Source organism: Belonocnema kinseyi, chromosome 7 (genome assembly GCF_010883055.1).
Source record: "Belonocnema kinseyi isolate 2016_QV_RU_SX_M_011 chromosome 7, B_treatae_v1, whole genome shotgun sequence".
Classification (NCBI taxonomy): domain Eukaryota; kingdom Metazoa; phylum Arthropoda; class Insecta; order Hymenoptera; family Cynipidae; genus Belonocnema; species Belonocnema kinseyi.
Genome location: NC_046663.1, coordinates 6031238 through 6042783, shown reverse-complemented (window position 1 = coordinate 6042783; position 11546 = coordinate 6031238). Strand labels below are relative to the sequence as shown.

At 32.6% G+C, this 11546-nt stretch overlaps 1 protein-coding gene across 1 annotated transcript; it reads left to right on the top strand.

The window, feature by feature from the left end:
- Positions 1-6460: 6460 nt before the first annotated feature.
- Positions 6461-11239, top strand: LOC117175958 (putative sugar lactone lactonase YvrE). The gene is made up of 4 exons (XM_033365836.1): positions 6461-6548; positions 8869-9111; positions 10695-10807; positions 10880-11239. The coding sequence occupies exons 1-4, from the start codon at positions 6461-6463 to the stop codon at positions 11237-11239; spliced, it is 804 nt and encodes a 267-aa protein (XP_033221727.1).
- The last annotated feature ends 307 nt before the right edge of the window (positions 11240-11546 follow it).

Sequence of the window (11546 nt, the reverse complement as noted above, 5' to 3'; positions counted from 1 at the left end):
TTAAAAAAATAATATAAAACAAAACACATACAATTATTTTTCTGAACACATAATGTATACAAAAAATATAATAACCATTGTTAAATTGCTCAAACAAATGTGATTTTTTTAAACAATACTTATTTCCAAAAGATATTAAAACGTCGTTTTTCTAAATCAAACCCAATATTGGATGATTTCGTAGATAAGTGAATTCTTCTGAATATGTCATGTCATTATTTAAACAATTTTTATTTGTGAACCATTCATACTCAGTTACATGAAAATAAAAAACAAATGTTATAAATAATGGCATAAAGCTCTTATCAGAATTCACTAGGCCTTGAGTTAAAAAAATTTTTAAAATAGTCAATATATTTCTTCTATACACTATTCAGATGAAACATAATTGCATCTAGTCCATTTTTTTTAAATTCTTGAGCAAATAAAAATTAAATAGAAAAATAAAATGCGTTTATGAAAAAAAAAATTATCAAAAGTATGTAATGATTCAACCAAAAGTAGCATATGTTACCAACTTAAGAACCAAATGCACATTTCGAGATCAATTTTTAGATATTTTGCAAATAAACACTAATTAGTTGTTCAAATAATAACGTACAGTTTTTTTCAAACTTTTACAATTGAAAATTATTTTAAGAACCAGGGGAGATTTATGCAATTCGGGTGTGTAGTTTGTGTGAACCCGACTTGATCTAAGGTGTGGAGAGAAACGTGCGCCTTGGTATGTTGGTTTGAGGTGTTGTGGCGAGCTGTTCGTGCCTCCGGGCAGAGGCTACTTTACAACGGTGCGTGCCTCCTCTGTTCCTGCTTGGTGTGTGACGAGCCTTTCGTACGTCCGGGTAGAGGCTACTTTACCATGCTGCTACCCTTGTTGCTACTTGGCTCTCGTTGTGGTTGCTAATTGGAGTTGGAAACGGCTCTTGGACTAGACCTAGAAGTCCAGGTCGCGTCTGCACTCACCGCAAAGGCGTTTTGTGGTAGGAGTCACCGGCGAGCGGAGGAGCTCACCCCCGTGAAGGATGATGACCTTGTCGGCTCAAAACTGCGGAGGAAGAGCAGGAATGTGAAGGCCAAGTGAATCGGACTTGGCAGGAAGTGGGGTGGAGTACGACAGAACGTACTAATGCCTTAGGTGTGGAGGAGGAGGAGGAGGAAGGTGTGGGAGGCTGGTAGTCGTCTAAGCGAAAGCCGGCTTGGAGTGCATCACGCAGGGCGCCTTAGCGACGGCGGACTCAGGTGTGCTTGCCGGGGCGGGAAGACTTGTATTTTCCAGGCATATATCTGGAGGAGGATAGGAGTGATTGAGAAAGAATGTAGCAAGGACTATCGGGCATCGAGAAGGCTTACCGGTCCTCGAAGGAAGGCTAGCTAAAGGCTACCAGAGCTTCGAGGAGAGCTTACCGGCCTTAGAAGAATAGTATAGAGAGGGCTACCGGAGCTGCAAGGAGAGCGTACCGACCCAGAGGAAATAGAAGGATAGGAAAGCGGACGAGACGGAGCTGGAGAAGTTACCGACCTTAAAACAAGTATAAAGTGTGGCGGGGCTACAGAGAGCGCACCGACTAAGAGTGAGAGAAAGAGAGAGATGGATATATTGGTATGGGAATGGTAAAGGAAAGAGAGAGAAGAGAGAGAAAGCGACTCTGAAATTAATTTTTAATTGCGAATGCACTCCTTTACTCTGGTACTCTGCGTACTTCTGCTTGTACGCACCATCTTTTATTTGCGCTGGCCGAGAGGCGGTCTGGACGGCGATTGGCAAGGTCCTCTCGTCCACTCGTGGCGCTGATGGAGGGGTGTAGCGGCTGCCCAGTCCATCCTTACTATCTCTTCTTTGAAATGCGCGGTAGCGATGTCGTGTACGGTGCGAAAATGGAGAATTTTTAAATTCACAAAATGCCTTAATGTAAAATTATCGAAAATAAATATTGATGAAAATATTGGAGAATGAGCAACTATCTTTCAGTGACGAAATTTGAGGTTATTGTACAGACAATCGACGGCAGATTGGGTTCTAAGTCATGGCGCGCATTTTGAAGTATCGATGCATTGAGCAAAAATTGATACGAGGTAAAAAAATGTTGAAGTAATTAAAAATGATATATTTTAATATTGGTGATTTTTCAATATTTTAAAATAAACAGACTTCAATATAATAAATAAATGATAATTAAAAGAAAATGCTTAAAAGTTATCAATACAATATTGTTCTGAAGAAATACGTTGTATAGAACGGCCTGAGAACGATAATTTAAGCAATGAATACAAACAAAAACAAACTATTTATCTAAGTGAGTCCAAAATTTTGCAGGGTAGTGTATAAAATATGCATAAGAAAACATAATCGTGGGAGAAAAATTGGACAAAAATATTTAAAAACGATAATAAAAGTGAAATAGAATTAGAATAAAATCACAATAAAAGAAGTATTCAAAAATATAAAATGAACTTATAGAAGATATAATTTTTACAATAAAATATATTAGTCGTAAGAATCGCGGAGGAAAATATGCGAATCAAAGTGAAATTAAAATAAATAAGAAAGTACAAATAATATTTATAAGAGTTTGAAGATAACATAGAAATTGGTTAAAACCAGATACGAAAAAGGCAAATTATAAGATAAAATAATATTGTCAGTTAAAACATAATATAAAAGTAAGATTTTAAAAGTTGAATAAAAATAATAAAGTTAGGCTTTACACAATATTTATAACATATATAACAACGATTTATAAGTAAAATTGAACTCTAATTTCGAAGAATAAAATATTAAATAAATACTCATATAATGCTTAAAAAAGTAGTTTTTCTCTCATTTTTGTGCTTACTAATATCAATACATACATCACCACAAAGATTCATTGTCCATCTTAAAAGGTGAAATTTTATCAGAATATATCCATTTGCCGCCAAATCGTTAAATCTTGATGAAAAGGTGGATAATTACAAGAAAAATTAAAACTTTAATTTTTATTGAAAAATTGATTTAAAAATGAATTGAACAAAAAAGTTAAATTTTAAATCAAAAAGATCAATTTTCTACAAAGAAAATATTTAAATTTTTAGCTAAAGAAGATAACTTTTTCACTAAAAATGGAATATTAAAATTCTTATTAAGTTAAAACATTAATTTTCAACTGAAAAAGATAATTAAAATCGTTACATTTTTAACCAAAAATATGAACTTTTATGCTGTAGAAATTTATATTTTTGATTTTTTAAGAAAATTCCAAAATTTGTTATGATAATCTCGTAGGGAAGTCGAAAAGCAATATTTTTCTTTTCTTGAATTTTTTTCATATTGACAGAGAAACAGATACATTCCCAAAAACCTGTTTTTTGTATTCAGGGGGTCTAAAAACGTGGGCATTTGACAAATACTGAAGAGATCAAATTTTACAAAAATCGAATACCTTCTCTGATAAGAATGTAAAAAACCTGTTTGAATACAAAAATAAAAAAATCGAATTTTCAACCAAAGAAATTACTTTTTGATCAGGAAGATCCATTTTATAAGAAGAACCATGAAAACCACCCCAAAATTCATCAACAAACAAAGTTTATTAAGTTCTGGTCTTAACTATTTAGTTTAGGTTTCAAATAAGAAAGATGATTTTTTAAATTAAAATGTCGTAGATAATATTTCAACAAAAGGAGATTTTGGTTTTAAACCAAAAACAAATCTAATCTAAAAAAAATACGAATTTTTAACTGAATAGTTGAATCCTTAGCCAAGATAGATTATTTAGCGATGAGAGACAAGGAATTTTATCAAAAATGTCAAATTTTCCTATAAAAAATATTGTTTAATTTTTCACTAAAATAATAGAATTTTTAAGCAGAAACAAATGACAATAACATTACTGTTGAATTTTTTCATAATTGCCCGGAAGATAACTCAAAAAATATTTTACCAATTAAGTTCTCCTTGCAAACACATATAGTTGAAATAATTGTCTTCTGTGTAAACCTCTTTAAACCGGAAAAAAATTGTTTAAACAATTATTTTGTAAACAATTTCATAAAATTTTTTGGGTAAAATCTAAAATTTTTTAAACGTAAGCCATTTTGTCAAAAATAATTATTCTTTAACTTTTGTTGTTGCACAAAGAAGCTATGCATATAAACTTCAAGAAACTTTTTTGTTTTTTCGTTTCAGACGAATCTATTAGAAACTAGAGTGCGGGCAATTTTACATCTTAAATTAACACAATTTATATGAACGTTCCTGAACTACCTTTATAAAACCTTATAAATATTGTGAGGTAGCAGCAAGAGGAGGGGGGAGGGAAATTAGAGTAAATATTAAGTAATCTTGGATAGGGAGTGGGAAGGTGAAAATTTCACAAAAATGCCTTACATCATTTGCGGATAACCTCTGAATTTAAACTTCAGCTTTATAAAGACTCCCGGACTCTTCCGGATTTTCTCGAATTCCCTAACCTGTTGCAGCACTGTATTTAAAATTCTAGTATACCTCATTTGTGCAATTAAAACCAATCTAATTTCTCAGGCAGGAAACAATTGCCAAATCAAAAGGACATTCAGAAGTTGCATTCTTTCGTGAGAACCAACTCTTCTTCATAGACACCTATCAACAGAATCTCTGTTCCTACCATACAACAAATAAAAAGACATATTGCGCTCACATAGGTAATCAAATATTTTTAATTTTTTATTGGAATTATCTGCAATTGTGAGAATGTTATGGGTTTCGTAGCCCTGCGCAGAAAACTTTATACTTTTGACCAAGTGTCAATGTGTCCGACGATCGCACTTTTCCCAAGAAAGGGAACTGGGAAGGACTCACCTAACTCATAACGCAACTCACAGCCCACAACTCACAAATCGCAGACAACAAGTCACATCTCTTAACTCAGAGAAATTAGGGAAATGATGAGAAAGTTACTAGGACCAGTGAGGGAACACATAACTCAAAGCCTACAATTCTTAACCCATTTTAAAAAAATCCAACCAAAAAAATTAACTCTCAACTAGAAAGATGAATTTTCAGCCAAATGGAAAGAATTTTTAACCATATACTTAAAATTGTGAATTACTGTTCAATTTTCAACAAATGAAATTAATTTTGTATCAAAAAAGGTTCATTTCCTACCAAAAAAGGTAAATTTTTACCAAAATAGTGCAATTATCTGTCAAAAAAATTAATTTCTAATTTTATACAATAATTATTTTGACTTAGAAAAATGAAGTAGTAATATTATTATTAGATAAAAGATTAACTTTCAATTTTAAAAAAGTCGAATTTTTAATATAATTGTTAAATTTTCAACCAAAGGAATGAATTTACACACCAAAAGATAATTTTGAACCAATAAGATTAATGTGCTACAAAAAAATTGAATTTTTAACAGAACACATGAATTTTCAACGAAATAGTTAAGTCTTTGACAAAAAAGATGAATTTTATGGAAAAAAAAAGAAAACTTAATTTTGCACCAATAAGATTAACTTTTCATCAATTAGCAACAGTTTTAACAAAATGTATGATTTTTCAAAAATATAGTTAAAAATGTATTAAAAAGGGTTTTATTGTCAACAAAACCTAGAAGAGTTAGATTTTCAGTAAAAAAATGATGGCTCAGTAAAAAACAGATTTCAACGAAATACTCCAATTCTCTACCCAGAAAAAAGATCTTTTTATCAAAAAGATTAAATTTCAATCTAGAAGACTAGTTTTTTATTTAAAAAAAGGAATTTTAATAACACCAATATGATATTTGAACCAAATAGCTAAATTTTCAATTGTTAGTATTAATTTTTAGCCGAAAAGTGAATTTTTTATTCAAAAAGACTAATTTCTTACTAAAAACATGAATTATCTACAAAATTTTGAACTGAATAAAAGAACCTTAAACTAAAATTATAAATTTTTAACTCACAACTCTAAAAAGTGATGGGAAATACACCAGGGTATTTCAAAGAATCTCTTGACTAATAAGTCGCAATTCACTATCCACAACTCACAACTCATGGCTCACAACACTTTACTCACGGCTCCCAGCCCAAAACTCACAGTCTACAACTCATGAAAGTGATGGGCGAGAAACTAGGAGAAGTGAGGGGAAACGTGGTGGAAGTAGAAGAGAAAGAAGTTTGTTAAGAGCGGAAAAGCAAAGGGTGAATTTGTTTGGGTGAAGAAGGGGGTGATGAAATATAAGGGAACTAGGGACGGTGAAGTATTTTTGAAGGGGGGGGGGGGTAGATGACTTATTTACGTCCGAATAGGCTACGAAACTCTTGTATTTTAGGTTTAAGGCTCTAGTTCGACTATTCACTAAAAACAATTCCTTTCGTAGGCCAAGGTATCCTGTCTTTTGCTGTTCCAGTTAAAGGCCATCCAAAAAAATTTGTGGTGGGTTGTGGTGAAAATATTTTAATCATCCAATGGGACAGTTCTAACGATGCGACTTCTGTTCGTCATTACTTATTAATGTCACTGCAGGATCCTAAGAATCCACTTCCACCAGGCAACAGAGTGGGTTATGGAGGTGTCGATTACGCGGAAAGACTTTGGTTTGGTATATAAAATTTATTGCATTTGAGATTAAAATTTAAGTTGAATATGATGGAGGAAACAACCCCTAAAAATGCGTTTCAGTCGAGGTCGATTGCCCTAAATTTACTTGGAATAGAAGCTTCTAATCTGTCCCCTAAGGGTTTACTTTTTTCTTGCATCTTCTTCTTTATTCCTTTATACACCCCCCACACACTTACTTGGTGGCGGAAGGGGGACCTACATTTTAAGGTGGGATCCGAACCACCAAGAGCAACATCTTCAAGTACTTGGAGAAAACCTTTTTCTCTAGAGGTGCCGGTCCCATGACTCTCCGGAGACTAACAACTCTCTTGCTAGGCTAGTATTCACCGCATAGGCCGCCGAGGCTCTTCCAGATTGCGAGGCGGGAATCGAACCCGCAAGCCGACGGAGTTTGTCCAAAGCCTCAGCATGGGAATCTTCTAGAATAAATAAAATTATAGCGCAGTGATCCACCTAAATCATATATTCACGTGATTTTTAAAACCAAAGAAATAATTTTGAACAAAATTGTTTAAAAATATATAAATTATAAAATATCCAAAGAATAATTGTTTACCGCAAAAGGGAAAGGTTCAAAAAAATACATTAATTTTTAACAAATTAGTTAAAAATCTCAACAAAAGATTTGAATTTTTAACCTGCTATTTATAACGAGATTTCCAATAAAAGATTTGAATTTAAAACTAAAAACTAAAATTAAGGAATTCAAATCTCTGCAATACCAACTTGTAACCAAATGAGACGAATTCTCAATGAAAAATGTAATAGTCGATGTTTTAATAAAAAAAATGTTTAGTTTCAACGAATTTCAGTTGAACTTAACCAAGATGGACGAATTTTCAAAAAGAAAAAAAAACAGATGACTCTTTAACCAAATTTAAAGAGTCCCATTGGGCACAAAATTTGGCGGCGTCTTTACGACATCGTTACGACATCTTTACGACAACTTTACTACGTCTTATGTCCATGTATTTAAGGTATCTTTACGATATTGTAAATGAGTCGTGTGATCTGACCATGTCTTTACGAAATCGCAAAGACACCGAAACGATATGGACATAGGATGTCCTAAAGTTGTCGTAAAGATGTCGTAACGATGTCGTGAAGACGTCGCTAAATTTTGTGCCCACTGGGGTTATAATTACAATTAAAAAAATGAATTTTCCAATAAGATGCGCAATTTTCAACAAAATATATAAATCGCCTACCAAGAAGATTATTTTCCTATCAATAACTAAAAACTGACAATAAATCAGTTTAATTTAAAAAAGGTAATAATTTTCACTTAATTAGTTCAATTTTCTAGTAAAGCAGTTTCGTTTTTTTTTTTTTAATATTACTTTGTCAATGAATTATAAAATTTTTAACCAAATATATTAGTTAAATTTCCAACTGAAAGCGTTAATTTTCCATTTAGAAGATTAAATTTCTGTCAAAAAAAACTTTTTTTTCATCAAACTACATACACTTTTGTCCAAGTTTATTTACCATCAGCAAAAAAGACCAATTTTGAACAAAATGCATTAACATTCCAACAAATAGTTAAATTCTAACTGAAAATTAAATTTTAATTAAAGATGGAAAAGTTCAATTTTCTGTGAAAGGAAATAATAAACAAAGTTTGAGTAAAATCGTAAGAAAAAGCGATTACTATGATGACAATTATCTATCAATAAACATTAGTGGCGACACTATTTGAAAAAAATTTACAGAAAAGGCGTTTTATTTCTGCCTTTGAATGCCCACAGTGAGCAGCTGTTCACTAAATTTGTTCATAAAATTAAAAAAAAATTTTGAATGACAAATTCTTATTACTTCTTCTGGAATGGAAGCTTCTAATGTGTCCCCTAAGGGTTTACATTTTTCTTACACCTTCTCTATTCCTTTACACACCCTCCACACACTTACTTGGTGGTGGAAAGGGGACCTACAGTTTAAGGTGGGTTCCGAACCACCAAGAGCAACAGCCTTAAGTACTTAGAGAAAACCTTTTTCTGTAGTGGTACCGGTCCCGCGACTCTCCGGAGATGAACAACTCCCTTGCTAGGCTACTGTTCACCGCATGGGCCACCGAGACTCTTCCAGAGTGCGAGGCGGGAATCGAACCCGCAAGCCGAAGGAGTGGGTCCAAAGCCTAGGCTTTAGCCCCCACGACCATCGTCCCACTTGACAATTTTTTATTATCGAATTCTATTTCTTCAATGATGAGCTATAATGAGTTGGATCCCTCCCACTGTCAGCCCCAAAACCAGCGCTATAGAAGAGTTTTACTATATTTAAAATAAAATATTTTATTCCAGCGACGACCAACGATAATCCAAAAAATCAGGCGGAGAATTTCGGCAGTGTTTACAGTTTGGATCAGAACAAGGAACTTGTAACAAAACTTTCGGAACTTCCTTCAGTCACTGGTGGATTCGTATGGAACATTCCTCGTACGAGACCAAGCAAACGACGTTTACTGCCTCACAAATTCTATTACGCCGATCCTCTAAACCATGATATTATAGAATACAATTTTTTTATGCAAACTTTAAAGCTTGGTATGTTTTCAATAAAAATGTCCCTTCCAGATTTCAAAATAAAAATAAAAATCGATTACCGTAAAAAAATAATTTCCTAGCAAAATTTTTACGAAAAAAGACAAATTTTCAACAAAATACATAAACTTTAATCAAAAATGATATATTTTTAACCAAAAATGAAATAGTTAAATTTTAAGTTTAAAGATGAATTTCCAACAAAAATAAGGAATTTTAAACAAAAGAGTTAAATTTTCAACCAAAATTATAACTAGAATGATCAATGTTCAAACAAGGCGATACATCTATCAAAATAGCTGAATTCTTAAAAGACATGTGCATTAAAAAACAAACAGTCAAAGCTTTACAAATAAAAATCTTCTTTGAACAAAAAACGGAATTTGTTAAGTTTTTAGTTAAGAAATTAATTTTGATTAGAAAAAAACAAATTTTTAATAAAAGCACAAATTTTCAATACAATAGTTAGTTTCCAACAAAATAGGAGTAGAATAAATCACTCATTAATTAAAAAAGACGAATTTTCTACCAAAATAATCAATTTCCGGCATCAAAAAACTGAATAATGAGAACTTATTCTGAACAAAATACTCAGATGTTCATCACGACAGTTGAATTTTCAAACAGAATAAATTAGGTTGCCAAAAAAAAATTGCATTTTCTAAAACATATTAAACTTTTACCAACCTGGATGAACTTTGAAACCGAAAATATAAATTTTCTACCAAAAGCAAAGAATTTTAAACAAAATATAATAATTCCTAATCCAGTATTCCAAACTTAAAAAAATGGATTCTGAATTAAAAATGTGACTGGTTAAACATGTATTTAAAAATATGAATTATGAATGAGAAAGATGAATTTTTAACCGACAATATAACCGAGTTGACGTCGCGCCGACAACCCGATTGGTCTTTGTTAGCGCGCTGATTTTAAAGTGCCAAGTTCAGAGAAACAAATTTTTTTTTCAGTTCCAACGACTAATCTTGACTGTGTCGAGTTTTAAAACTAAATTTATGTTTATTTTCGACAATAGGACTTTAAATGAAATCACTAAAATTAGAAAAAATGAATTAGGAATAATTAAATACCACACTTATCAATGTTATATCATGAATTTTTTTAATAACTTTAAGAAGACGTGAATTAAAATTACTAATCAATTATTGTGTAAATATTATAAAATATATAATATTGTATGAAAATATTCAAATCATATTTATACCATTAAAACTAATATTTCTTGCTTAAAACTAAAACTTCTTTTTACCTGTTTATTAACTTTTTAAAACATTTAAAATGCTAAATTTACCAAAAAATCTTTTTTTCTTAAGTCAGAAGTAACCATTTTTTTTGCATGAAAATCGCATTGCTTTCTCATCTGTTACTCTAATATTCTAATTTAGGATAAAGAAATTACTTTGGGTGCATTGTGCAATAATTATTTATCATAAATATTAAATTCAAATATTTATACAGTTCAAAATCAGCCCACTATCGGTGACCAATCGGGTTGCCGGTGCGAAGCAAGCGCAGTTTAAAAAGTTCCTAAGATTGGGTACACTGAACAAAACCACTACTTTCAGAAAGAATTGAAGTAGTCCATCGCTTGCCAAAACATCAAGTAACCGGCAATCCTGGTCGTATTGCAATTGACTCAGACGGTTATCTCTGGGTGCCCCTTTTGGGAGGTCATAAAGTAAGGCTTCAATTTCTTTAGAGATATTTTTGAAAACCAAACTATGAATAACAAAAATTGTTTTTCCTTCAGATCATTCAATATGATCCATTTCAAGAAAAGGTGCTTCAAACGTTTCACATGCCCGCAGCTAAAGTAGGAGGATGCACTTTTGGAGGTCCAGGCTTGAGTGTTTTATATGTATCAACAATAGGATATCGAGAAAATGAAGTTCGCCCACCAGGCGATGAAGGTGGTTATATTTACGCTATCCACAACCTGCGCGTGACGGGATTGCCGACAAGAGAGTATTGCCTGCATAAAGATATAATATTAAAGGCCTCTATATCGTTAGAAGAAATATCTGTCAGGCGAATTGGTAGAAAGCCCAAGGCCTCTCTTAATAAGGGAAGTTCCCTTGACATTGATCTGAATCGCTCTTTCGTTGAATAAACCGGAGTGTAAATAGAAGAGCAGTTTCGGAGGTTGCCGCGCACTGGCTTTGCGACTTAATCCGTCTCTAGAAACGTAAACAATGGTGGCTACAATAAACAATGCGAAAATGGTGCCTACAAATTGCTGACACAACCTGAGCCCTGAGAAACTGCATGGTCCAGAGGTCTTAGAGAGGACTAACTTAGTGTATCCTCAAATTCCGAGCGACACAACCCAGATCTTGATTGAAATAACTTTATATTTCTGTTGAGTCACAAAACTATTTTATGACATACACGTAGAGAAATTTCGGGAGATTGATGGC